Source organism: Theileria parva, chromosome 1 (genome assembly GCF_000165365.1).
Source record: "Theileria parva strain Muguga chromosome 1, complete sequence, whole genome shotgun sequence".
In the NCBI taxonomy this organism is placed as follows: domain Eukaryota; phylum Apicomplexa; class Aconoidasida; order Piroplasmida; family Theileriidae; genus Theileria; species Theileria parva.
The window spans coordinates 1,299,004-1,325,251 of NC_007344.1; the positions used below are offsets into that span (position 1 = coordinate 1,299,004).

Consider the following 26,248-nt stretch of genomic DNA (forward strand, 5'->3'; position numbering starts at 1 on the left):
AATGTCTCGATAGAGAACTTAATGTATTAGTTAATTCCCCATCCAGATCTATCGATAAAATTAAAAGATATACAAAATACAAATGATAATATGAATAGATTGAGGGGGATCAGTCTGCTGTATCTCCTAACTCTATGTTACATCAACCTCTCATCTGGAGTCTATATAGACATCAACAATTTATATGGAAAGGGTTTAAAAATTTTAAAATATACAAAAAATAATGTGAAAAAAACAATTATTTACTCAACTACCAATCTGCCCATAACTGGCCTCATGGATAACGGTAGTTTAGTCTGGTCAGATTACCTCAGCGAAAATTGTGAAAAAATAATCGTAAATCGGTTTGCCCACTCGAGAGATTTAATAGTAGAAGTGTTCCTTTTAAAGCCAATGTTCACTAAAACTAAAATTTATCTGAAGCATAAAGGTGAGTATTCACGAATCACCAAACAGATTTTTCGAAACAAAATCAAAATTCTAAGCGAAATCCAAAACTATGGGCCAGAAAAAATCTTTACACCTCAAGTTGAAACAGCTACAACAAGTGAGCAGACCAGAAAAAGGAGAAAGCCAACATTGCAACCCCAAACGAAACCTAAGGCTAAAAAAAGGAAAAAAACACCCACAACAACTAAAGACGGTCAAACTAGTGAAGATTCTGAAGCTATAATTTCTTCAACAAGTTCTGACTCTGAATCCGAAAGTTCTGATTTAAGTCAAAAAATTGATGAATCCAGCGATGACTCTGATGAATCGACAACATGTGAAATTGATGATACAAGTTCTGAATCCAGTGTTAAAGCATTTGATCCCAGTCATAAAGTTGTGTTGGAAAATGTTTCGGAAGGTAATTTAAGCGATAAATCAGGGGGATTGTTGAGTGATGTACCTAGTGATTTGAGTTTTGAAAGGTCTGTTACCCCGGTTGAAACACCAATTCCAACACCGTCCGATCCCGTTTTCGATGTTTCAGAAGGGGAGTTGGAGGCTGAAATTGTCCAAATAGAAATATCATCGGATAGTGATGTTGATCTATCTAAAAACACTAAAATACAATCCGATGTAAAAAAAACCAAGGTTGGTTCCTTTAAAAAGGGTGGAAAAGGGACTAAAATTGGTAAGACTCAAACTGATCCGATAAAGACAAGGGTACGTTCAGTTCAAACTGAATCGAAACGAACTAAAATTGGTAAAACTCAAACTGATCCAAAAAAAACCGAGGACTCGCAAACTCAAACGGATGCTAAAATAGATATCCAAGAGGGTAAATCGGTAGATGAAAAGAAAACTGAAGTTTCTGAATTAAGAATAACGGATTCAATAAAGGCAGAAGATGGTTCTCATGGTGATGTTACTCCGTTGGAGAAAAAAGTGTTTCCAACAGATTTATACCATCAGGATTCTAGTTTGGAATTTGAAATAAGAAAGAAGCTTAGGAGCTTGAAGGAGTCGAAATTTGCTGAGGAAAGCGGTGATAAAAAATTACCATCCAAATACATTTTAGACATCACAAACCTTAAAAGTAACCCCCTGATATCTTACCATTATGAAATTAATGACGGAATTGTATCACTGATAATAAAGGTAAAAGAGGGTAAAGTCATTAATCACATTGTTGCAGGGAATCAGCTTATTCATAAGTCGATCGTTGGTAAATTATTATGTTTAACGATATTTTCACTATTTGGTCAAATGAAATTAATGGAGATTATAATGGAAGAAGAGATTGGAAACTACGTAATGAATTACAAAAAAGGTGTTATTTTCTGGGTGGAGTCAGACGCCAATTCATTTCAACAGTCCTATTTGGACCTTAAAAAGGAGATAACCCACATTGCAGATGTGAGTTTGGACATTAGTAGTGAAATTGATGAAAGCTTGCTTTATTGTAGAAGTATTGAAAAAAATGGACTTTATCAATTAATTTATTACCCAAAAACTGGATATTATTTGAAGAGAATCAAATGTATTACGAGCTTAGTTTGGAGATCTGACACAAGAAGATGTCTTTCAGCAACTCTAACAATGGATAAAAATGATATTATCAGACTCATCAAGCTGGAATTACTTGATCCAACTGATAATAATGTTCGTGAATTGCATTTTTTCTTATCAAATGACATTTTTACACGCATTTCTGAAAGTTTATACGAAGAAATTTTGGATTCTGAGTTAATAAATACTACTCAAACACACGATGATTCTGATGATTCTGATGATTCTTATCATCCAAGCCCTATTAAACAATTTATAACCACTCAACAATTTATTCCAGAAACTACAATTCAACAACCAACTCCACAGGGTGCTCAAGAACCCGAATCTGATGTACTAATTCCAGAGACTGTTCACGTGGAATTGGAATCTGATGATGAAGAAATTGACGTGGTAAACTTATCAGACGAAGATATTACTAAAGTCAGTGAACCAGCGGATGAAAGTAGTACTACACATAAGGAAGAAATTGTTAAAATCACACCTATAAAACCTATACCCATTCGACCAATCCCACATCTACCACCTACTATTCCCCCTCCTCAGGTTGCTATTCCTCCACTACCCACTGTTTCACCTACATCTGATACTCCTCCTGAACCTATTGCTTCACCTACATCTGATACTCCTCCTGAACCTATTGCTTCACCTACATCTGATACTCCTCCTGAACCTATTGCTTCACCTACATCTGATACTCCTCCTGAACCTATTGCTTCACCTACATCTGATACTCCTCCTGAACCTATTGCTTCACCTACACTTGCCACTGTTATTTTAGGTACTAAAAAGAAGGATAAAGATAAGGAAAAGGGTAAAAAAGATAAAAAGCCTAGAAAGCCTAGAAAGCCTAAGGCAAGAGGCGCGAAACAGACCTCTGGAGATATTAGTATACCAAGCGGTATCAAAGATATTACTAGCAAAAATGTTGATGTTGTTGAGATTACTGATAGTAGTAGCGTTGAAGATGATGGTGCTGTAAGTGGTGAAACAGTTAGTGTTGGTAGTGAAGATGATAATGACGGGCTTACTGTGCAAAAGGTATCCTTTGCCAATGCGTTAGTTGATTTAAATATATTCGAGAGTCAATCGTTTATTGAGGAGAGTTATGATGGAATTAAGTGTAAAACTTTTTATCCACCGGAAGGATATGGTTTTAAGCGTATATTGTATGAGAATTTTCAAATTTGGTGTGGCTGGAACTCTGAGTTTAGTAATTTTGTACGAGTTTGCCAACTCAAAGGAGGTCCTATGGTGGGTCTATTTAGGACAATTAAACGGATACCATTTAATATCAGAAGACATTACTTTGTAGAATTATACAATGGGAAATGGACAATAATTGAAGAAAGTGATTTCAAACTACTCATTGAACAATATGTCAACTCGGACTCGGAAGATAATAATGAAGTTACAGACAATGAATAAAACAACCATAATAATGACAATTAACTATAAATCGATATAAATTAATAATGAAATAAAACTAAATCAAGGCCAAAATATAGATAAATTAACGGGTAATTAAGTGTGTAAATGTGGTTAGTTGTGAATTATAACAATTCGATGGATTAAGTCTGACTTCTTGGGGATTCTAACATATTTACAACAACACAAGCAGGTGATAATTAGAATGTATTAGTATAATGAAGGATTAAGTATAAAAAATGTGTAAAAAAGATCCCCATATGCATTAGTAATAAAATTCGCATGTTTAGGTGTTATAATATGTTTTAATGTAATATATGTTTACACATCACGTTTTAATAATATTTTTAGCAGGAATCTTGTGTAAAAACGGGAATGTGTGGGCAGAGGATCTGGACCTAAAATATGTAATAAACTCTGGATTCTCAATTAATACCACAACAAATAATGGGTTAATATATACAGAAATCAGCTCTAATACTCAGAAACATATAACAAGGGTCAAAAATGGTGTGGACCCTCTCTGGGAAGAAGAAGATGGTCAGTTTTGCATGAGCGTTACAGTAGTTTCAAGCTCTAAACTTGATGATTCTTTAGTTTCTATTGAAATTCTAAAAAGTGAAGGCTTTGTAACGTTTTATTACAATAAAATGGGGAATTTATACCTTAGAATTGATAAAGATGTTTATGATAAAAAAATCAAAGATATGGAAATTGTATCCAATAGTAATACTAGTAATAATGTTGAAAATGGTGCTAAAAATGATGTAAATGATGTTTTAACGCAGTTTGATTCCACTGATAATTCATTTAGTAATTCTGCTGTCACGAGTAAACACCCCGACCACACAGTTCCTAGTGATAATATTAATGATAGTTTCGATGATATTTTGGAGAATTATAATCAAATGGCTGATAAACATGAGACTAAAAGTAGAAATGTAAATGAATTAGAAGTTCCTAGCAGAAGAATTCTGAATATATTGGCCCTTGAAAATAATGATAGAATTTCATATGAATACGAGTTGAATGATGGAATTCCTTCTTTAATAGTTGAAGTTTTAAAGCCCCAAAATAAGCGTATTAGTGTGGTTTCAGAGAATGAAGCTTTGATATGGGAGGCATCAGGTTCTGAGCGTTTATTAACTGTTTCGGCACACTCGTTTTATGGAGAGTACAGACTTGTAGAGGTTATTTACACATCTGACGGTTCGGATAACATTTCCAGTTACTACAAGAAATATGATAATCAATGGGTTCAGTGCGACTCTAAGGACTTTGAGGACAGTTACATCGATATGAAAAGTAAGATTGAGATTATCGGATCTGTTGTCCTTGACGTCTCAGCCCAGCCGAATTCGGACGAATTTTACCTCAAACATGAGAACTCAGAATTACTCAAAGCTACAACGTTCTTCCCTCTCACCGGGTATCATTTAAAAAAAGTTATTGATAGTGGTAAGGAGGTTTGGAAATCTGGCTCTAAACGCTCAACTGCTGTCACACTTATTACTAATACAAACCCTGATATATCAGTTAATTTGTTGAAGATTGAGATAACAAATGATGAGAAAGACTCCGTCAAATATTTTATGAAGGATAATTCTGGTAATTACATTCCAATTAATAAGCAAACTTATAATCAAATTATCAAAAACCCTCAATCCTACACTAATCAACCCGATGATCAATTTTTAAACACTGATTTTACTAATTCTAACATACCTAACCCGAACTCAGTAAACCATATAAACCCTTTGAATCATTTGAATACTAAGAAGTTGGGAATGGAATTGGATATACTGAATCATGATTCCAAATATGTATTACAAGGTTCCCGTAAAGGTATTGATTTTAAGACTTATTTACCTTATGAAGGCCGATTTTTCCACTCAGTTAAATTAGATTCTTTTTTTATTTGGAGGGCCCAAAATGGTCAAAGTTCATCTTTTGTAAGGGTTTTCTTTCCTTCAGCAACCCCAAGACTCGGTTTCATCAACATTGACATTACCCATACCACTACTAATACTACTGATAACCCTGTTAGTACCTCTGGTTCACCTAATAACTCTGATATTGTTACGAGATATTTTGTGGATGATTATGGTATTTGGAAGTTTGTTGAATTTGATGTTTTTTCTAATCACTTTGACTTCTACTTACAAAATGCAGTACCAACTCCTGAAACCTCTGGAGGATCACAGATTCAAACCTCTTTAAAGGAAGCCGACCCACTCAGCTTTTTCATTTTCGATATTAACATTGATCAAAATCAATGATCAATGGTTTTAAATGTAGTTTTTGTTTAACTTTTAATCTCAATGTAGTAATATTCGGTTTTCTCACTATAAACTTCTTAATTTAAATCTTAAAGTTAATTTAATATTTTATACCATTATTTAAAAGTTTAAAATATACCTACTATACTATATACTTTATATGTGTATGTGTATAGTATTAGGAGTATAGTTCTGGTAACGAAAAATTTTCTTGCTTCTATTTTTTCCTCAATCTTCACAATTTAATTATACAGGAATAATATTACTATAGTTATAGTCGATAATATTAAAAAATTAAAGATAATGATAAAAGAGGACTTTCAATTGAGTTGATTTGCATGGGTTAAAGTAGAGCTTAAGAGCCTTTCCGCTCTGCAATACCACGCCCATACTTTCGCCCTCCATAAATGCACAATCCAATATATTCTCCTTATTCATAGGTCTAAACATTTTTCCACTAATTCATACTATAGTATCTACTACACTGAATAATTAATAAAATCGATTACTAACCTGTATGAACAAATGTATGTGAAAGAATTTAATAGCATAACTGTTTTATTAACGATTTTATTGCAAAATTTATCATATCCACATTTTGTTGCGGGGTTAGTCATTGAATATTTATACATTTTAAAGTACTTTCCCACGTTGGAATGATCATTATTAATATCAACAATACACGAATTTGCAAAGTTGACTTTACGGCGTTGGTTTCCAAATTCGCAATCCCTAATCGCTTCCTGATCAATTTCATACACATATAGTTTCGGACGGTCAGTAACCACTGCCAACCATCTTGAATCTTTATCGATTAAACACTTTGTAACTCGGCCAAAGCGATTTGTTTTACGAAACACTTGAATCAATTCACCAGATAAAGTGTCAAATAACTTAATAAATTGTCCCTCCTGAGAACTCGTAGCCAGCAGATATCCGTTAGGGCTTAAACCTACGGCTGTAATCTCACTTCTATGTAATTTCATCTTCAACACTACTTTTTTATAACCTCCAACCTCTTCACCCGACTCTAAAACTTCACTCAAATCAAACGTTTCCATACAATTTACAGGGGTTTCACGGTTTTGTTCTGATGAAAAAAGCTCATCTTCTTCTGAAAATACTGATTTTCCTTTCAATTTCGTATATAATTGGACAATCACAGTGCCCCTCAGCTTACCTATTCCACAATTAATACCATGTGCAATAATTAATGAGTAAATGTTGGCCCCTTGAGGGTATAACTAAGCACCTACCGTATGTATGTAACTGACTAGGGAATAACTAAGCTTATATATAATTAAGCTTATATATAATTAAGCTTATATATAATTAAGCTATGTGGGTGTTAGAAGCACCGTAATGAAATACCAGGATAAGCGATAATGTTTAAGGACTTGGAACTTGAAGTTGAAACAATACCCAACAAGTTATATATGGTGCTTGAACAATCCAATAGACTTACATCACTCATTTGATACACATAGACTCTATATTTCAATACCACAACCAACCTATAATCATTTTCCACTTAACCCATCAAGGTTTATTATATAGTCAAAGATATTGACTGTTAAGATATATATTATAGTAGGTTAACTAGATGACTAGTATTAATAGAGTCAAAGAGTGAATAAATAAGTGTATATATAACTAAGTACCCCTCCGGGGAAGTACAAGCACCGTAAAGCAGTACATATCATGCATGAGTTTGATGTTGAGTATAGAATCATTAAAAACAAGTTGAACGACCTCAACATGTTTTTTATCGTCCCAAACTGTAACAACATTTTGTTTCCAGGGCTTAATGAACTTATGAACTGATCTCATTGCACCTTTGCGAATGTCATAATATTCTCCATTTCCCACCAATGCCAATAAATTGGACCTATACAACATCTCTGCGATTCCGATACTTCCAACATTCTTATTGCGCAAATCTACCACATCATTATTGCAATATCAAGTGTATTATTTATTATCGCGTAATTTAGGAGTAAAATAACGGAAAATTCCATGTAAACAACATAAATATCAATAATTGATCGGGTTAGAGGAAATACATTTTCCTATATCGCCAATTATTTTGATTCGTTGTCACGAGTTTACAGTTTAAAATAGTTAAAGTAATCTTGTATATATCTAGTAAATTGAGTAGTTTGTAGAAGGAATTGCCTGCACGCAACACAATACCTCGATCACAGGTGATAACTAGCGGATTAGTATTTAGGATTTTGAATCCATGATCATTGGCCACACATATGCAAGTTCCATCCTGATTAAATCTAGCATCATTAAAAGACATCTTAAGCACCTTTCATTTCAATATTATCCCCTTTAAATAGTATTGTTTTACTATTATTTTATTAAAATTTAGGATAATTTGAAAATGTGTAAATTTAACACTAAAAAATTAATGTTACGAAATCCTAGTCAAAAATATTGTATACCGATTTTACAAAAATATTAATGATAAATTATAAAAAAATCTGTTCATAATGGCCGACTTAAGAAAAGATTATGGGTAAAAAATTAAGTGAGATGAAAAGGTGACAATTGATGTTGAAGGTGGAGTCTGGTTTTAAGCCAAAGTGCCATGGTGTTTAGCGATGGACTACTGACCTGGTTGAATTTTGGGCACAGATGTGAAAAGACTCCGTCAATATATTTTAGATCCTCTGTGTTTAGTTCACAATATTTTGGTAAATGATCTCGAACTAGTTCATCGTCCCACGAAAATCCGTTAAAAGATTCTAACATTCCCTTTTTATCTCCATCTGAAACTGAATTTATGAACTTATTTATCTTCTCCAAATCATTCAATAAATTACTCAAATACCCTGAACTCATCTTCACGACAACACTACCATTTACACTATTTATCACTTTTAATATTATTCTTATTTAGTTAAATATATTTTAATTTTATTTAATAGAATATTCCTAAAAAATACCATTTAAAATATGAATAGTGTCAATAATGTTAGTAATTGGGTAAATTAATTTAAAACGTGGAATCCCGGGAGCTGTGTTAAAAAATGGACGGGGAAATAAAGTTGATGGATTTGATAGACACTGTGAATGGTATGAACGATGTTGAGACTGTGAAGTCTTATTGTTTGTCCATAATTTCTACATTGCAAAAGGAGTTGCAAAACAGGAAGTCAAGTTTATCTGACATTCGCCTTCTCAGAAATTCTTATGAAAAATCTGTTGAAAATAATGAAATTTTAGATTTAAAGGCTAAACTGAACAAATTTAGCACCGAAAATACAAAACTTAAAGAACAACTAAATTCTAAACAATTCTCATCTCAATCGTATCTCACTCACACTATAATAAATTTAACTATATTATATACTCTTAACTATGCTTTATTTACGCATAATTTTGAGTTAGTTTACCATTAATTTAGTATACTATTAGTTATGTGGTTAATATTAATAGGTACAGTTTATTATTATGATTGAAATTGATGTGTAGAGTATTGGGTAGATATTTGATTGATAAGGTTCGTTTACTGAAGATTGAGAATGATGAGTTATCAAAGACTCTATTGGAAAATCATATTCAGCCTTTATTTATTGAATTGAATAAAGAAAAAGAACTTAACAAATTAATGGAAAAGAGATTAACGTATCTTCATCACGGACTTTTATTCCCTCTAATCCTCTCATAGAACTTAGTTTCTTAGTTTTACATACTTTTACAGTTACCTACTACTATGCTACTATTTATACTATATCATGATTAATATAGAGAATTACACTTAATGAATGTCCAATTACGTAAGGATAACAGTTATCTATCACACAAGTCCAACGAACCCTCCGACTCCAACGTATTCTCTACTTATTTCACTACTTATCTTGGGATTATTTTTATTTCATTTTCTAGTTATTTAGCTTATATTTGGCGTAATACCCCTATCTGGGAATAACTATTTTTCATTTGATTTTAGAGAAAGAGAGAAGAATCAACGCGTAAAGGCATGAGGGATCGTTCATCATCATATTCTCGTAATAACAGTCGTTCAAAACGTTCTCTGTCACCTCGTAGAAGGAGTTCTTCTACTGCTAGGAGTTCCTCACCGAAGCGGAAGGAACGTCCTTCTAGACCCTCACCCTATTCCAAACCCTCTGACAAACAAATTAATTATCGAAGTAATAATTCCAACGATAAATCGAAATCCAAACACAATAAATCACATCACTAATCACGCTACCTGTTCGGAAACTATTTTTCATTCTAATTATTTTTTATTAATTTTAATTTCATCTAATTTATCTACATGACAATTCTTAAGTAATTTAGAGTGATTACAGTCTAGTACATAATCTATTGTGATGTTGTAGTGTGTATAGATACATTATTTTATATAATCTTAACCAAATTTACATAATTTTATATAAATTGATTGAATTTAAAATATCTTTCAATAATTTAACATAATTTATTAGTTTTTTAATGTTTTTTTCCAAAATTTTAATTTCACATTTTTAATATAATTATGATAATACATGAGAATAACTTCAAGTATAATACTTCTGATAAACTTTGTAAATGGCTTAGCTGTGAGTTTTTATTACTCTTAATATTACTTTAGCCTTTACTTGAAGTTAATCAACCTCCTTATACTCTCATCAATGTGAATCTTGAACACAACTCCAACATCGACTCTATCTCACGTATTCTTTCACTAATACCTCCAGCTATTCTTGTTTTTACCAAATACATAACATTTATTTACACATTTTCCAATTATTTTTTCACAAATTTAATTAATCATGCCACAGTTGGTGGTAATACAATGTATAGGTATGGGAGTGGATGAGCGAGTTTGTTGTAAATAGAATATTAATTTATTTGCAGAATTCCAAACAAATAAACTTCAACATTTATCAAGTATTCTTACAATTGTTATATCACTTAACTATATAAAAATTATCTAACAATTAACTATATAAAAATTATCTAACAATTAACTATATAAAAATTAGTTAGTACACTGTTAGCGCTGTTACATATGTGTTAGGAAGAGAAGAACGAGGAATTGGAAGAAAAGTATAAAAAATTAAAGAAAAATCAAGAAGATTTATACAATAAGATCATCCTACAATAACTCCATTTTACAATAACTGCGTCACCTTGCAATAACATTTTACAATAATTACGTCACCTTGCAATAACATTTTACAATAATAATTCGATAATTATAAGTTATTGAGTGTAAAATTGAGTAAATAAGCGGTAGTATAATGTTTTTAAGTGTGATTTTGCGTAGTAAAAGGATAAGGCCTTCAACTTTGAGGGTTCGTTTACCTAAAGTCGGTCTTTCTGATGATTCCAAGCACATTAAGCAATCTCTCCACAATATTTACAAACAACTTATTCCCAGCAACACAACTCCTCAAAATGCTAAAATCCCTAATAATGTTGAAAATTCTCAAAATAGTAAAATAATATCAAAATCTGGTCCCACTTCTGATAACTCTGAGGCAAACAACACTCTAGAAAATGCTACTACAACTCATTTAACTAACACTACCGGTACCAGTATAAAGCTGAACAATGATGTGGGTATGAATATCATAATTGATAGGAGGAATAAGTATCATAAGAGGCTATGGCAGAGTATGAAACGACGTGATTTACTATATTTTGAGCGTCTGGTTAAGGAATTCCGGTACTTTTTATTAATTTTATGTCACGTTTAGCAATTCCGGTATTGAATTTACCTCAACTTCCTACACCTTAATTTTCAATGGATTTTTAATTTTTTACAAAAAGCAATCATTAGAAAGGCTGAGAGAGGTATTTCCGTTACGGTGCTTGCTCCCACCCACATATCTAATTATATACACATATTCTTACTCTGTTATATCACCAGGAAGTTCTTAGTTATCTCCCCAAGGGGTCCTATTTACACATTTTTACCCATAACTCTATAATAACACAATTAGTTACCTACAATTCTATACTAACACAATTAGTTATTCTATTAGTAGTATTATGGTTATGTTTGTAGTTAATTGAGGAAATGAAAGAGAACGGCGTGCATCCTGCTTTAATTCGATTTTTATCAGTAATTTCATCGATAAATTAAATTTCTTTAGAGATTAATGTGTGTTTACTTGGAAATGGCCCACCTTAACTCTATGCCACTCACTCATAACTGGCTTTCCATTACTCGTTCTTCCTGGCTCATTTCCTATCTCATACACGTTAAATCTTAATATTATCCACTGACCCTCAAGGTATATTCAATTATATATAAAATTAATTCTATAAAAATAATATACAGTTGAATCAAATTATATAAGATCAAGGAAAAGTAAGTTTTCATGTTGGAAGGTGGAGTAGAGGTGTCTTCTTATGATTCTTCTCGTGAAGCCCAGGTCAACTGTTGAGTATTCTCTAACCGAGTGGACGAGTGACACGCAAAGTTGTTTCGCAGTATTGAAGTCATTGGGCAGTGAAATTCTTTCAAGTAAGTTACGTGACTCGCCTGGTAATCTGCAGAACAACCTCGTTAAAATCCTCGTCACGTATGATATCACATGCTCATTTTCACTCATTTCTTCATTCAATCTTATCACATAATTATTACACAATCTACAACATTATGCGAAATATATATTATAAAGTTAACTATACACAACTAAATTAGATCAATTTTGGTAAAAAATAATTAAAATTTAATGAAAAAATCAAATAATTATAAACTTAATGAGAATAAATATTGAAAATTTTAGGGTTAGGAAAAATAACACTTCCTACTGGTATCTACCTGTATACCTAATTATTTCTGAAAACTAGTTACAAATTGTAAATAATTTAAGAGGTGTAAAATCTTACATGTTGAGCAGTTTGGCTCTGAGTGTATCGGAGTCGATAATTTTCGCGATTAGAAATGCGATAAGATCAGCCATTTTAAGCCCCGAATCCAAATCAACGTTATTCATACAACTCTTCAACATCTACACAATTTTTAAGTCAATACTCTAAACTGTATAACTGTACTAGAAATGTATAACTAAATATACAAGTAGGGATATAACTAAAGTTACAAATAGTGGAAAAGAGATAAATAGGTAGTAGGTGATAACCAAATATAAAGTACCCCTGTGGGGGGTAACAAAACCTAGGGAGCTACAACTGATTAACTCATAACTAAAACTTGTTGTAGGGACAAGCCCCGTGGAGGAGCCCCGTAACGCAGTACCTGCTGAAAGAGTACGATAGCTTCCGAATCGTTAGGACTGAATTTCTTCCAAACGTCATCAAGTGCTTCTCTGCAGCACAAACTCTCAAACTCCTTCACTATATTCATCATCTCATCCATACTATTCTTTTCTACACATACCATCAGCACATCAATAGTTATAGTATTATATAAGTATGTAAAAGTAGATATAGTATAAGTAGTATTAAGACCCTTGATAGATATAAATAATGAACTGTATAACTAAACCCCAGTAGGGATAACTAAAACCCAGTAGGGATAACTAAACCCCCGGAGGGATGTGGGAGAATAGAAATGGGGATACCTCCTGCAACTGGCGGTGAACCGGTATAAACACCATTAACAAGTGAATCTATGGCAATTTGTCTTTTATCCAGTAGGAATTGAGTATAATGTCGGTTAACTTGTAACCCAGCAGTAATGTACTTTCCCTCAACGCTATTAATCGAGCCGGTAAGTTGTTCTTGTTCCACCTGTTTATGTATCTGTGACACTGAAGTTGCCTTTTCCTTAAACAACTTTAGTTTCCAATTCCTTCTCCTCAAATCAATTAAATCTTGAATCTTGAAGTTTATTCTCGTCGGGTACTTTCCGCTATTTCTCAACTGTATTAGTATTCCTGTATACTCATCCAACATCTGCACTCCCCCTGGTATCTGCTCCACTGTATACCCTATCGTTGTCAATAATTCCACAAAACATTCCAACAAATTCATCGGCGGCTCATTCTCAATACCTTCCACATTCTGTACGGCGGCAGGTGGCACAGAGTTATTAGTATTATCAGTAGTAGCTGTAGTAGTTGTAGAAGAAGTAGAAGTAGGAGGAGTAGTAGTGGAAGTTTCAGTAGTTTCTACAGCAGTATTAACAGTAGGATCAGTTGATGTAGTAGCACTACTATTATTCATGTTATTAGCAATATTAACACCGTTAGTAGCGGTGTTAGAGGTGGAGTTGAGATTTTCTTCACTGCTACTACCGCTACTGTTAGCACTGGTAATATTAGTAGTTTGTCGTGAGAATAAGAGGGTATTTGAAATCCTCTTCAAAATATTAATGGAGAGAATTTTACGCAGAAATAGCTCACCCATAAACCTAATACTGCCGAGAATAACAGACTTATCAAGGGAGGCGTTGGAGTTGATTTGCTCAAAGGAGTCTTGGCACTTGTTTAGTAAACTTTTATGAAACAACGTTGTCTTGTTCCCAAGATCCAAGATGTCGTTGTAAGAATATCTCAGTAAGAATGCCAAGTCAGCATACATATCAGCATATTCCAATTCCGTGGTACCCTTTTCATGTAATAAGTCCACCAACACCTCCACTTCTTCTCTTAAACTCATTTCTCTATAAATAGCCACAATCTTCTCTGAAACTACCAAAAAGTTCTCCACCGTCAGTTTATTCAATAATGTACGTATTGATCTCTTCAACTGATCCAGTTTACTCATTCTACTAACTCCATTCACTCCATTAACACTACTTACCGTGTTAATCGAGTTAGTCGCTGAGATATCCCTCCATTGAGGTGTTTTCTTAGCCTTTTTACGGATCACATAGTTGAGCGGAACGATTTTAAATGTGCCCAAATCTTCAATTTCTACATCAAACACGCCAAATGAAAGTCTTATCAAATGATCAACCGAGTAATCCAATCCCTGTGATTCAAGTTTGGACTCAGTGTGAGGTGGTTCTACTACGTCTACCACCAAACTAACAGGCTCAACCATACTTTTAGTTATGCTATCCTTAATATTAATGTTAACTGGGTCAGCAATAATATCAACTGTGTTCCCATTAACTGTTTTCCCAAGATCAAACAGGCTATCACCGGTGTCAGCACCAAATGGGGAAGTGGTCGGAAGTTCTAGACGGTTATTTTCCTTGATAGTATCAACAATAACTAATGAGTCATCAACTATATCAACTGAATCCTCACTATCCTCAGAATCCACTCCAAAGACAGGCTTAACTATTCTCAACGGGTCAACTTTACTAACAACCGGTTCAACTCGATCACCAATAACGCCATCACCGGTTTCAGCCGGGACATTGTAGATTTTGCGTGAATGTGACTTAGAGTGAGAGTTGTGTGTGGAAATATTAGGGTTCGGGTGCAGCTCAGATAATGTGAGTATAATTTCCGCTGGATTTATAGGCTTATTCTTGATCTTGGTCTTTGGCTTCGACTGCACTGAGATTAACAAAATCGGGGGCGCCATTTGTGTCGGGGTATTCTCCTGCCAATCCAAACTCATAGTTACACTACTGTCATTATCAACTGTGTCACTGTTATCAACTGAGTCAACACTTGCCACGGAAATCGAGGCAGTGATATGATTTTCCCCAGCCATCTCAACTAAATCCACAGTGTCCTGAGTCACCGCGTTATCTACCATATCAACAATATTACTACTAGGTATAGCACTAGTCACAGCATTTGGGATCGTAGTAGGCATTGTATCAGGTATGGAATTAGTCATAGCATTTGGGATGGAATTAGTAATAGCATTTGGGATTGCAGTAGGAATAGTATCAGGCACCGTAGTTGGAATACTACCAGTCATGGTACTAGATACACTACTAGTCATAGTATTGGGGATAGTATTAGTCATCGCATTAGTAATAGTACTAGGGATAGAACTAGGCATAACAGTGGGAACAACAGTAGGTACAGCATTAGTCATAGTACTGGGCATAGTAGCGTCATGCTCAATATTACCAGTAGGAATATTAGTGGTGGGAATCTCAGTAGTAGTGGGAGTAGCAGTGTTAACTGGATGAGGTGTGGTGGCGGTGGATGAATTAATGACTTCCCCAGTGTGTGGATTCAATATTTGTAATGCGGACCTTTGCCTATTCTTCAATAACTGAATTTTATTCACCACACTACTCACATTACCAGTGTTATGAGCATTAACACCAGTCATATTCATAGAGTTATTCGGGTTAACATTAAAGTTAACTGCAGTGCCAGGGGCAGTGTTATTATACTGTGTCGGATAATATTTGTTAAAATTTCCATAAGGATAGATGGGACCCACATAGTTGTTCGCATAGTTGGGTGTATTATAGTTGGGAGTACTATAGTTAGGAGTAGAATAGTTTGACGTATTGTAGTTAGAAGTGTGCTGGTATGGGGGGGTGGTGTATTGTGGGTAATATGGACTATTATGATATGAATTATTGTAATGCTTTGAATTCTTACGTTTTGACTTCATATTAACCCTTCTTTTTACACTACTACTTTCTACATTCTCATCTGCCTCACCAGTACTAACAATTGCTGAGTTGTTACTGTTAGTATTGAGATTTTCTACAGAGTTGTCCAAAACCATAGCGTCAGTGATAGCAGTAGTATCTAATTCAATGGAGTTCTCTGCTGTGTCCCCTGAAAAAGAATTTACTAATGTATTTTCCAACTCTTCTACCTTATCCATTACTATATCACTAGTATCAGAAACTGTAACCGCTACAATTTCACCACCATTAACACTATCTTCAATAACGTCAACTGTGTCAACCATATCCGCAGAATCATCTACGATATCAACAGAATCATCTACGATATAAGCAGAATCATCAACAATCTCAGAACTATCTGCAACACTATCAAAACTATCAACCATATCAGCTGTGTCAACCATATCAACAGTGTCAACCATATCAACAGTGTCAACCATATCAACAGCATCAACAATGTTATCAGAATCTTCTAGAGTAACTGGAGTTGGATTATCCGTTAAAGTACTGGGCTGTTGTGATGTATCACTGGCGTTGGAAATGGTTTTGGAGTTGCGCCTGAACAATCTCATCATCTCTACAAATACAAATCAGTATTACAAAAATAATCAAAATTAACAATATTTATCCAGAAAATTTTACAAATCTACGAGCAAGAAATTTACTTTGACCCTTGAAATAATTAAATTGCAATCAAAATGGTAATATTACGGTTTAACCCTCAGTATACCAGTAGTATAATATTATTATACTATAATTATTTATATATGGATAGGCATATGTGTGGTATAAGGGGTAATAGTTGTAATGGAGCGAATAGAAATAATAGGGGAGTGAGTAGTACCCTGTTCCATTACAGTGAGATTAACAAAAGACCCCAAAATTGCACTATAAAACAATAAAATTTATAAATTCACATTAACTCAATAATAATATAAATAGAATATTATTTATTAACTAAATCCACTTTTCTACTCCCCACACCTAAATCATTCCTACTCATCTCATCACTCCATTATTTAATTCTATTATTTCCATCATTCTACTATTACATATTATTATTCTATACTATAGTATATTGGTACGAATGAATTCTATTTTTTTGCTGCTGATTTTTCTTCGTACTCTCGGAATTATCTTGCTCGAAATTGTGTATTAATATTAGTAATATATAGTTAGTGGCATAAGATTAGTGCTGGTATTGATGTAGTATTGGATACATGGTTTTGAAGACGTATTGAATTTCCTGTGCGGACTTACAGCCAGTGATAATAACATTTCCAGAAACAAATATTAATAAAACAGCCTCAGATTCTTCATTTATACGACATCTATACACCAATCCTAAAACAACATATTACTATATTATGTTTAATTTAGTTTACAATACATGACTAAGGCCCTTGCAGGGGATAGCTATATAACTAGAATTGGAAACGGCAGTTACGAACCTGCAAAAAACTCTGGTTCATAGTTGCATAAATCTTTATGTTCTTGTGAAAAGACTTCAAGTCGAATGGGAACATTACAGCTGAAAGTGGCAATAATATTCTCAATTTTAAAATTATTAAATTTTAAATCTAAACCAGTCTCCTTCCTAATCATCTTAGCCATTCTCTTTCCACCCAATCTTGTATCCTCTATTGTTTTACTACCTATACCAGATTAGTACTATATATAATTAAGACTCCGGAGGGAATAACTCCTAGTGGATAACCAAGTATATATATAACTAAGTGAGTGGGAGTGTGCTCGGTAAAGCAGTACCAGTAATAATAATTCGTCCAGTTCTGAAAATTAAACCAGTACACTTTGGATTTTGCATCCTTAAAACTAAAGCATTAAATTTCTTGGGATTATATTCTGCATTTCGGGTTGATATTGCAATTTCTCTTAAATCCAACTCCTCTCCCAAATGAACCGAGGCGACTATATTCTGTACCATCGGTACATTCATGTCTATACTCATCATTACTTCCAGAAAGAGGTTTAGTAAACTAACAATACTCTAACTACAAATTAACTATGGACTAAATTTAGTAAAAAAATTGTAAACAATAGAAAAATATCAAAAAATTTGAAGAATTCGGAATAAGTAAAGTAAATAAGGGTTTAGATAGAAAAAATACTGTTGAAGGGAAGTTGTTGAAGTTTATTTAAAACTTGTGGGTTATTGGTATCGATATTGAGTAGTAATAAGTCCTTTTCAGACGTTTCCGACTCAACTCGTTCATTATTCTTATTCATCCTAATATTCTATCACTCTTCACCAATATTCTATGTTACTATTATTGCAGTATTAAAATATTATTAAAAAAGTTGTTGGTAAAAAATGAAAGATAAAATTAAGAGAAAAAATATTTTACATATTAAGGAATTTGGAAAAAAGTAATTTATTAATTTATTCTTTATTCCCCCATTCCATACTCTTGTACTTCCTTATACTGATTATACCATTCATACCATTATTCCACTTTTATTATAGATTATTATTATTAAATAAAAATTAAATAATATATTTGGGAAGATGTGATTTTGTGATGGATCTGAGATATTTGTGTAATTGTAATGATTGTAATAGTGTTCTAGTTACTTTTGGCCGCGTTATAATATTATGTGATATTCCAACCAAGTTATTATCATCTTATAATAGTGAGTTAATATACTCAAAATTCAGTTGTAACGCTATTAATATTATTTTAATTACAAACGTTAAATCATTTCTTGGATTAAACTTGTTAAATAAATATTTTAACTTATCTTCTACACATGTTATTACTACTTCTCCCATTTTCTCCCTTTCTACCGTACTCACTACAACTAATGGTACAAATGGAGTCAATACACATACCCTTAGCAGCCATAGGATTAACAAAGTGATAAACAATGTTAGGGAGAAAAATTATAAATATGAATATAAATTACATATAATTTCATTTAACCAATTTTTAACACTAATTACTAGCATCAATATTGATAATAATATTGATGATACTAGTATTTTGGATGTTGGTACTAGCACGGCAGTGGAAATGGAAATAGTTGGATATAGTAATGGTTATAATTTTGGAGGTTGCAATTATATGTTAAGGCATGGGAATGTGAGTGAGAAACTATTTATAGTCTCAAATTCTAGTCTTAAAAACGACATTTACAAGTCCTTTAACAGTAATATTTTCCAACACACTAATCCTAATGATTTTATACTCTTTCTCAGTACTCCTAACCAATGTAATACTAATAACTCTGTAGATGTGACTGGTGTAGAAAATACCGTGGAGGAATTGGTGAATAAAATAATGACTGGCAACATAATTCTGATTATGGATATATTAGACGAATGTTTAATAGAAATATTATTAGAACTATGTAATAGAATAACAACAGTGTTACAACAGTACCGTTACGTATATTGTGTTGGCACAGGTGTTGAAGAGTTATTTGACTTTTATAATAAGAGTTGTGAGTGGGTAAACGAGTCAAGAGCTGAGAACACAATGGATCCTAATGACCCAAATCCACCATTTCCAGAACTTACCAATTTAACACAAAACAACATTTTACTAATCGCAAATCATATGAAAGATATTGTCAACATTTATAAATCGCCATCAATCACTTTCCTTTTTCATCCATACAATTCTGATAAAGGTATTAATACGGATAATAGCGTTAATATAAGTAATAGTGTAAATAAAGTATATGTAATCAATAATACTAACGACAAAACTATTATTAGTGGTAAAAATAGTGGTAATATTGAGTATATAAGGGTGATGAGAAAAAATGATATGAAAGAGATAATAAAGGAATTTGAAAGTAGAAAGGGTAAAATAATTTTAAACGAAAATTTATTAAATTTGGATGGAAATACATTAACTTTTGAAGAAAATTTTGTTAATTTTGGCTTAACAAAATTGAAAATTCCTATTAAGAGTGATATAAAATTTAAACCAATAAACTCTAAAATGGATGTTGGTATGTGTAAAATGACTGATGGAATGTTGATGGGTTGTGATCAGAGTTTAGAAATACCATTTGGAACAGTAAAGGTGGAAAAGGTTTTAAAGGAATTAAAAAGAGCTTACAATGATATTAACGTACCAGATGTACAAATGAATAAGGAATTGTTGATTAGAGGAAAGAGTTTTGAGTTGAAAATCGATGAGGTTAGGAATGAAATTCTGATCAACACTACCAACACTAAAGATTTTAATACTTTAAACAAACTTGTACTTAATCTTTTCACACACTATTCATACCTAGTTAGGGTTTGATTAACTGCTATTTTAGCTATATTTGGCATATTATTGTGTTTAATTCTGGTATTATTTATCAAAAATTTAGATATAACTTAGTATATAGCAAAGAAGATTAGATTAGGGTTTGATTTTGTATTTGCTGTAGTTATTGTATGAGATTCCTTTAAGTTTAACTACTTTAATATATCCTTGAGGGAAGGATTTCATTAAATCCTTTTTAGGCTTAAAATATTTATTGTAATCAGATTCCACTGATTCATAGGTAAAATAACTGTTCTTACACCTCTTAACACCGCCACTATAGAATCTATGGGAATTAACGGAGGTATTATAAAAATTAGGATTTTTATTAGTAAAATTATAAAAATTAAAAACTTTGTTTAAAAAATTAGTGGAATTAAGTTTGTTAAAAAGATTAATCATTAAAAGGCAGTGAGAATAAAAGTTTGTGAGGTGTATTAGAGATAATAACTAAATATGTAGATTTTGTTTTTGTTTATTTTACATTTATTTTAATAAAAGAGAGGGAATAGTTAGGGATGGGTCGGAAGAGTAGGAAGTCTTGTACCATAAAGCCCTTTTGTTTTTTCTGTCTTCGTGAATTTGATAATGAAAAAGTACTCATCCAACATCAAAAAGCTAAACATTTTAAATGTCCCGAATGTAATCGTAAACTAGAAACTGCCAATGGACTATTAGTACATCTACAACAGGTAATTCTTACTACTATACTATAACATATTCTAATTCTATATCCTAATTCTATTAATTTTTAACATTTGTTTGTAAAATTATTATTTTTACAGTTATTTACCCCTGATATTAGCTAAAAACATATACCATGTTTGATACTACTATATAATTACCCCTTTCGGGGTATTTAGGTCCACAAATCTACATTGAATAGAGTCCCAAATTCATTAGAGGGGCGTGATAACATAACTTCAACAATTCAGGGCATGAATGGCGTTCCAGTTGACATCATAGAAGAACACCGAATGCAATATTACAATAGACTCAACAACATTAATAAACAAAAACAGCAACGGATTAACTGGACCCAAATTCAACTACCCAATTGTTTCACTCCCACTACTACTACCCCTAACTTACTTTATAATAACAACACTGTTGCTCCAATTGCTGCTGTTACTACTACTAATACCACCACTACTGCTGCAGTTGAAAGTAATAAAGTTGAGAATGATAATGTAGTAACTGGTAATAAATTACTAATATTGGATGCTTACGGTTTACCAATAAAGCAGGAAAAACCTGATAAAGACACTATTAATACTAAATTACACATTAAACCCTTTTTAAGCATTAATCACACCACCAATGCCAATGTGGTTAGTACAGTCAATAGTCTAAATAATGGTAATGTGGTGAATGACAGTGTGACAAGTGTGAGTAATAAATTTGAAAGTGGCTGGGATGTTAAAAGTGCCAAAAGTGGAGAGAATATGAAGGAGGAGAAGGTGATATATTACAAAGTTACAGGGACGAAACCTTTACCAATACCGCTACCATCAATTCCAAACACCAAACTTTCATACTCTACTGATGACGTAATTTTTTTACTAGTTACAGCAGCAATAGTCATAGAGAGGAAATTTATTTCCTCTAACCCAATCAACTTTCAACATTTGTTTTCAAAATAGTTATTTTTTTAATTATTTTTTCATTAAATTTTACCTAATCACATACTAAAGTTAAATAACTTTTTGTCATGTTGTTCCAGGTTTCAATAGAAGAATTACGTGCAAAATATAAGTATAACTGGGTTGAATCTTAAATTTTAATAAAAAACATTCAATATGATGTTGTTTCCCTTCTTCTATATATTGTTATTATGTTATCATACTTATATGTATATACACTATGTATACTATATAGCGTATACATAGCACATAGTATACTACATTATGAACTATATTTACGTGTTAATTTATTCTACTCTTAACCATAACCAATTAGTTTTACTATATTATTACTTATTAAAGTGTTTTAGTAGTGTTTTTGGTCCATTGAACACCGTTAAATGTGCAAGTTATGAATTGACGCGCACATACCAATATTACTCTATTATTCCCTTGATATATCACTGAGGTTGGGAACGGTTCCCCAGGATCCCTTTGCCATGCTAAACCCAAGGTCGTCTCTACACTGTTTACATACCTATCCTTCTCTATCATCTCCACAAACCCATTCTCAATCTCCAATATACCATCATCCACATCGGTCACACTATTTGCTGAGTTAAATAATTGGATGTCTAGAGATATGAGTTTGTTTTGTTTGAATAATAGTGTTAGGGTATTACTTTTAAGATTAAAAAGTAGTTTAATGGGATATCCATATAATGGGTTTACCCAGTAACTCCAGAGTAATTGGTCTTTGTAGATTACGTTCGAACAAGCACAATTAAACGTAATAGTGAACAGTAGATCTTTCAACTGATTATTACAGTTTAAATGAGTAAATTTCTTTCGATGCAAATTGGTAAATGATAATTTCTCAATGTCACATCTTAAATGTGTGATATTGTTCCAGTCTTGGTCATTACCAAATTTACAATATAAGACTGGTAATCCATTTACCAGTTCAGCTTTATACTCTAATTTGTAATCTAACATGTTAATCTTTCATAGTTTTATCTTAATATTTACTGATGATTGGGTTAGGCCATTCTTACACATTTTTATATTAACACTGTAAACATTTGATTTAGCGTTTAATTCACATATAAATAGGATTGCCATACCTATAGTGTACTACATTAAGAATATTAAGTATATATACTATGTACATATAAACACTTATATATACTGAGGTGTATTAATATATATAACACTTATATATATATATATATTGAAGTGTATTAATATATATTACATTAGAGTTTGGATGTTTTAAGTACCAATTTTTCCACTTCCTAAATCAAATTAAAACTAGATAATAAAAATACTTTGGTAATGGATTCAACATTATTGTTTGCGTTTACGCTATGAAGTAAATTCTCGTTATTATAGTAATCCACCAGTGGCGCGGTTTCCTTTTTATAGACTTCTAAACGCTTTTTAATGATCTCAGGTCTGTCATCTTTACGTGTTATCAACGGCTCTCCTGTGAGGTCATCTTTACCTTCTTCCTTCGGAGGGTTAAACACCTTATGGTATACGCGATTTGAGCCTGGATGTACCAAACGGCCTACTATTCTCTTCTCTATCACTTCGTCTGACACGTTAAATGAAAATACACCATTCAATTTCTTTCCAACACTTTTCAGCAATTTGTTCAACTACATTAAAAAAATTAATACTAAGTATATAATGTAATTACTTTAAATACTATATATATTGTAAGTGGTGTAAATGCCAAGTAACTGGTGTTAATAGTGCATTGAATAACTAGAGTGCGTAGATACATCTTTAGCTTGTGAGATTGATCTTGGATAACCATCGAGGAGGAAACCACGTCGACATTTAGGTGAATTAATTCTTTCTTGGACCAGAGATAAAGTTAATTCATCAGGGACCAATAAACCCTTATCAATAAACTCTTTAGCCTAATAACATTACAGTGATATGGCCAGTATGTATATATATTAAGTATATAGTTAATAGTATAAATAGCTGTAAAACCAAGTATACAAATCTCTCTTAGAGGATTAGTAAGGACTGTAATGTAGTACCTTGAGGCCGGTTGGTGTGCCGGATTTAATAGCTTCACGAAATAAATCACCAGTTGATAAATGACAATAGCAATGGCTATTCTTCAATATATGTGATTGAGTTCCCTAATACCAACATTAATGCCATAATTATTACTATTACACAAGGGTATATTCTAGATAAAAAGTATTTTAAAGTAGTGAATAAATAAAAATTGTGTAAAATTAGGAATAAGTGAGGTAATTAGGTGAGATATACTTTCCCGGATCCTGGCGGTCCTAAGAATACGAAATTGCCCTGTGGTTTTCCTAGGCAGTTGTATCTGCGCTTAAGTTCCGAGAGTAAATCAGTGGTTTCGAAGTCCTCTAAATTTGTCATTTCTTAAATTCACAAATATTAACAACTCAACACAATAATTTAATTCAAACAATAAATTAATTACAAAAAATTAACAATTGAAATATGTGAATTAATGATAATTTGATTGAATTCGTGAAATTAACAGAATCTGTGGAATTGGAAAATTTAGAGCCTTAAAAATTATTAAAATTGAAAAAACAATTTAAGTAATTTGAGGAATCAAGTGGAATTATTATTTTTATAATAACAATTAATTAATATTCTGCTATAATTCCCCATTATTACACATATACCCAAAGATTAAACCAACCCATTTATAACTAATAACACTGTTAATATTATTAATGTAGCTAACTTATTAATTGTATCATAATACTGTTTAATTTGGTTAATAATGAGATGCTGAGTATAGTTGGCCTTGGTCTTGGTGATGTCGAGGATATTACTATCAAAGGGTTTAAAGCCATTAAAAATGCAGATATTGTTTACCTCGAAATCTACACCTCATTCCTTATCAACTCCGATAAACAGAAACTAGTATTCTTATCTATCCAATCCCTTATTCACCTTCCTTATTACACATTTTCAACGCTTTTAGATGTTTATTTTACTTTATCTCATTATTTTTTACTAAATATGTTTACATACTTAACTATGTACAGAATTAGGTTAATTGTGGAGTAGGAGGAATATTATGGGAAGGAGATAAAGGAAGTGGATAGGATATTTATCGAGGAACAGAATGATACTTTATTAAATGAAGCTAAGGATAAAAATGTTGTTTTACTTATCGCAGGAGATCCTTTTAGGTTTGCGTTGCTTCCAGGCAATTCCTGATACTATAACATTACACATTATCCCAGTTATTACAATTTTCTAACCTAACCACCATTTAATTAATTGTAATTATTTTTTACTAACTTTACATCACCCTCTTGGTTACCAGTAATAATGATGTGTTAGTGCTACAACACATGTTGAAATATATTATAAAGCTATGAACTGTGGCATCGATGTCAATATCATAAATAACGCTAGTATTATGAATTCCGTTGGAATCACCGGATTACAAGTAATTCTAAAAATACTATTATTAACATTACTTAGCTGTATAGATTTGGTGAGACCGTATCAATACCATTTTTTGAGGAGAATTGGAAACCTTTTAGTTTCTACGACAAGATAATGCAGAATTATAACAATAATTTACACACTTTGTGTTTGCTGGATATTAAAGTTAGGGAACGAAGTGTTGAGAATATTATGAAAAATAAACTTATATTTGAGGAACCTAGGTACTCCATCACTCTCCCTGATCCCCTCTACTATCAACTCAATCCTATTTATTTACTCAATTTACACTCATTTGTACTATTATTTAATTTACCTCAAATCCTAGTACTAACGTTGTTTACAGATTTATGAGTATAAATAAGGCAATTGAGCAATTATTATACGTTCAATCCAATAACACCACACACAGTAATCCACTATTACTATTACTATAATATTACCAACTGCATTACCAATATATGAAAAATAGGTAAGATTGATTTTATGGTGATTGGTATGGCTCGCTTATGTTCAAAAGATCAAGTAATTAAATCTGGCAAACTTCAAGATTTATTAAACTTCGACTTTGGTCCTCCTTTACACTCACTCGTCATTTGTTCTCCGCACCTCCATCACTACGAAGAACTATTCTTCAATCACTATTCACAATAAAGACTGAGTTAAACGTATTATTGGCAGCAG

At 32.3% G+C, this 26,248-nt stretch overlaps 15 protein-coding genes across 15 annotated transcripts; 8 read left to right on the plus strand and 7 right to left on the minus strand.

Moving 5' to 3' along the window:
* Nucleotides 1-90: 90 nt before the first annotated feature.
* On the plus strand, nucleotides 91-3,685 carry TpMuguga_01g00620 (uncharacterized protein; the record flags this gene model as incomplete). The annotated part of the gene is made up of 1 exon (XM_761048.2): nucleotides 91-3,685. One exon carries the CDS (start codon nucleotides 91-93, stop codon nucleotides 3,424-3,426), a length of 3,336 nt encoding a protein of 1,111 aa, XP_766141.1. The 3' UTR covers nucleotides 3,427-3,685.
* Nucleotides 3,686-3,743: 58 nt separating this feature from the next.
* Nucleotides 3,744-5,736, plus strand: TpMuguga_01g00621 (uncharacterized protein; the record flags this gene model as incomplete). The annotated part of the gene is made up of 1 exon (XM_761049.2): nucleotides 3,744-5,736. One exon carries the CDS (start codon nucleotides 3,744-3,746, stop codon nucleotides 5,703-5,705), a length of 1,962 nt encoding a protein of 653 aa, XP_766142.1. The 3' UTR covers nucleotides 5,706-5,736.
* A 263-nt stretch (nucleotides 5,737-5,999) lies between these two features.
* Nucleotides 6,000-8,010, minus strand: ATG18A (Autophagy-related protein 18a; the record flags this gene model as incomplete). Its single annotated transcript, XM_761050.1, has 5 exons — nucleotides 6,000-6,147; nucleotides 6,219-6,885; nucleotides 7,077-7,219; nucleotides 7,402-7,645; nucleotides 7,899-8,010. 5 exons carry the CDS (start codon nucleotides 8,008-8,010, stop codon nucleotides 6,000-6,002), a joined length of 1,314 nt encoding a protein of 437 aa, XP_766143.1.
* Nucleotides 8,011-8,237: 227 nt separating this feature from the next.
* Nucleotides 8,238-8,555, minus strand: TpMuguga_01g00623 (uncharacterized protein; the record flags this gene model as incomplete). The annotated part of the gene is made up of 1 exon (XM_761051.2): nucleotides 8,238-8,555. The coding sequence occupies one exon, from the start codon at nucleotides 8,553-8,555 to the stop codon at nucleotides 8,238-8,240; it is 318 nt and encodes a 105-aa protein (XP_766144.2).
* Nucleotides 8,556-8,743: 188 nt separating this feature from the next.
* TpMuguga_01g00624 (uncharacterized protein) lies at nucleotides 8,744-9,921 on the plus strand (the record flags this gene model as incomplete). Its single annotated transcript, XM_061305031.1, has 4 exons — nucleotides 8,744-9,024; nucleotides 9,189-9,341; nucleotides 9,465-9,546; nucleotides 9,667-9,921. 4 exons carry the CDS (start codon nucleotides 8,744-8,746, stop codon nucleotides 9,919-9,921), a joined length of 771 nt encoding a protein of 256 aa, XP_061161605.1.
* Nucleotides 9,922-10,082: 161 nt separating this feature from the next.
* Nucleotides 10,083-10,827, plus strand: TpMuguga_01g00625 (uncharacterized protein; the record flags this gene model as incomplete). Its single annotated transcript, XM_061305032.1, has 5 exons — nucleotides 10,083-10,279; nucleotides 10,312-10,393; nucleotides 10,524-10,543; nucleotides 10,578-10,610; nucleotides 10,741-10,827. Exons 1-5 carry the CDS (start codon nucleotides 10,226-10,228, stop codon nucleotides 10,825-10,827), a joined length of 276 nt encoding a protein of 91 aa, XP_061161606.1. The 5' UTR covers nucleotides 10,083-10,225.
* A 136-nt stretch (nucleotides 10,828-10,963) lies between these two features.
* Nucleotides 10,964-12,279, plus strand: TpMuguga_01g00626 (uncharacterized protein; the record flags this gene model as incomplete). Its single annotated transcript, XM_061305033.1, has 5 exons — nucleotides 10,964-11,391; nucleotides 11,423-11,519; nucleotides 11,734-11,790; nucleotides 11,822-11,962; nucleotides 12,010-12,279. The coding sequence occupies 4 exons, from the start codon at nucleotides 10,964-10,966 to the stop codon at nucleotides 11,939-11,941; spliced, it is 702 nt and encodes a 233-aa protein (XP_061161607.1). The 3' UTR covers nucleotides 11,942-11,962; nucleotides 12,010-12,279.
* TpMuguga_01g02825 (MIF4G domain protein) lies at nucleotides 12,005-17,144 on the minus strand. Its single transcript, XM_761055.2, has 4 exons — nucleotides 13,256-17,144; nucleotides 12,931-13,061; nucleotides 12,564-12,685; nucleotides 12,005-12,320 (listed from the first exon to the last, which is right to left on the minus strand). Exons 1-4 carry the CDS (start codon nucleotides 16,767-16,769, stop codon nucleotides 12,020-12,022), a joined length of 4,068 nt encoding a protein of 1,355 aa, XP_766148.2. The 5' UTR covers nucleotides 16,770-17,144; the 3' UTR covers nucleotides 12,005-12,019.
* A 239-nt stretch (nucleotides 17,145-17,383) lies between these two features.
* Nucleotides 17,384-18,441, minus strand: TBP (TATA-box-binding protein; the record flags this gene model as incomplete). Its single annotated transcript, XM_761058.1, has 4 exons — nucleotides 17,384-17,538; nucleotides 17,646-17,849; nucleotides 17,962-18,153; nucleotides 18,324-18,441. 4 exons carry the CDS (start codon nucleotides 18,439-18,441, stop codon nucleotides 17,384-17,386), a joined length of 669 nt encoding a protein of 222 aa, XP_766151.1.
* Nucleotides 18,442-18,734: 293 nt separating this feature from the next.
* Nucleotides 18,735-20,471, plus strand: TpMuguga_01g00631 (uncharacterized protein; the record flags this gene model as incomplete). Its single annotated transcript, XM_761059.2, has 1 exon — nucleotides 18,735-20,471. The coding sequence occupies one exon, from the start codon at nucleotides 18,735-18,737 to the stop codon at nucleotides 20,469-20,471; it is 1,737 nt and encodes a 578-aa protein (XP_766152.2).
* Nucleotides 20,472-20,573: 102 nt separating this feature from the next.
* On the minus strand, nucleotides 20,574-20,879 carry TpMuguga_01g02730 (uncharacterized protein; the record flags this gene model as incomplete). Its single annotated transcript, XM_061305266.1, has 1 exon — nucleotides 20,574-20,879. One exon carries the CDS (start codon nucleotides 20,877-20,879, stop codon nucleotides 20,574-20,576), a length of 306 nt encoding a protein of 101 aa, XP_061161978.1.
* Nucleotides 20,810-22,262, plus strand: ZNF207 (Zinc finger protein 207; the record flags this gene model as incomplete). The annotated part of the gene is made up of 3 exons (XM_761060.2): nucleotides 20,996-21,169; nucleotides 21,341-22,027; nucleotides 22,201-22,254. 3 exons carry the CDS (start codon nucleotides 20,996-20,998, stop codon nucleotides 22,252-22,254), a joined length of 915 nt encoding a protein of 304 aa, XP_766153.1.
* A 194-nt stretch (nucleotides 22,263-22,456) lies between these two features.
* On the minus strand, nucleotides 22,457-23,095 carry TpMuguga_01g02380 (uncharacterized protein; the record flags this gene model as incomplete). The annotated part of the gene is made up of 1 exon (XM_061305220.1): nucleotides 22,457-23,095. The coding sequence occupies one exon, from the start codon at nucleotides 23,093-23,095 to the stop codon at nucleotides 22,457-22,459; it is 639 nt and encodes a 212-aa protein (XP_061161979.1).
* A 250-nt stretch (nucleotides 23,096-23,345) lies between these two features.
* ADK1 (Adenylate kinase 3) lies at nucleotides 23,346-24,742 on the minus strand (the record flags this gene model as incomplete). Its single annotated transcript, XM_761061.2, has 5 exons — nucleotides 23,356-23,394; nucleotides 23,428-23,760; nucleotides 23,887-24,027; nucleotides 24,154-24,258; nucleotides 24,392-24,511. The coding sequence occupies 5 exons, from the start codon at nucleotides 24,509-24,511 to the stop codon at nucleotides 23,356-23,358; spliced, it is 738 nt and encodes a 245-aa protein (XP_766154.1).
* A 52-nt stretch (nucleotides 24,743-24,794) lies between these two features.
* Nucleotides 24,795-26,218, plus strand: Dph5 (diphthine synthase; the record flags this gene model as incomplete). The annotated part of the gene is made up of 6 exons (XM_761062.2): nucleotides 24,893-25,030; nucleotides 25,178-25,302; nucleotides 25,457-25,565; nucleotides 25,601-25,788; nucleotides 25,911-25,975; nucleotides 26,037-26,218. The coding sequence occupies 6 exons, from the start codon at nucleotides 24,893-24,895 to the stop codon at nucleotides 26,216-26,218; spliced, it is 807 nt and encodes a 268-aa protein (XP_766155.1).
* Nucleotides 26,219-26,248: the final 30 nt, after the last annotated feature.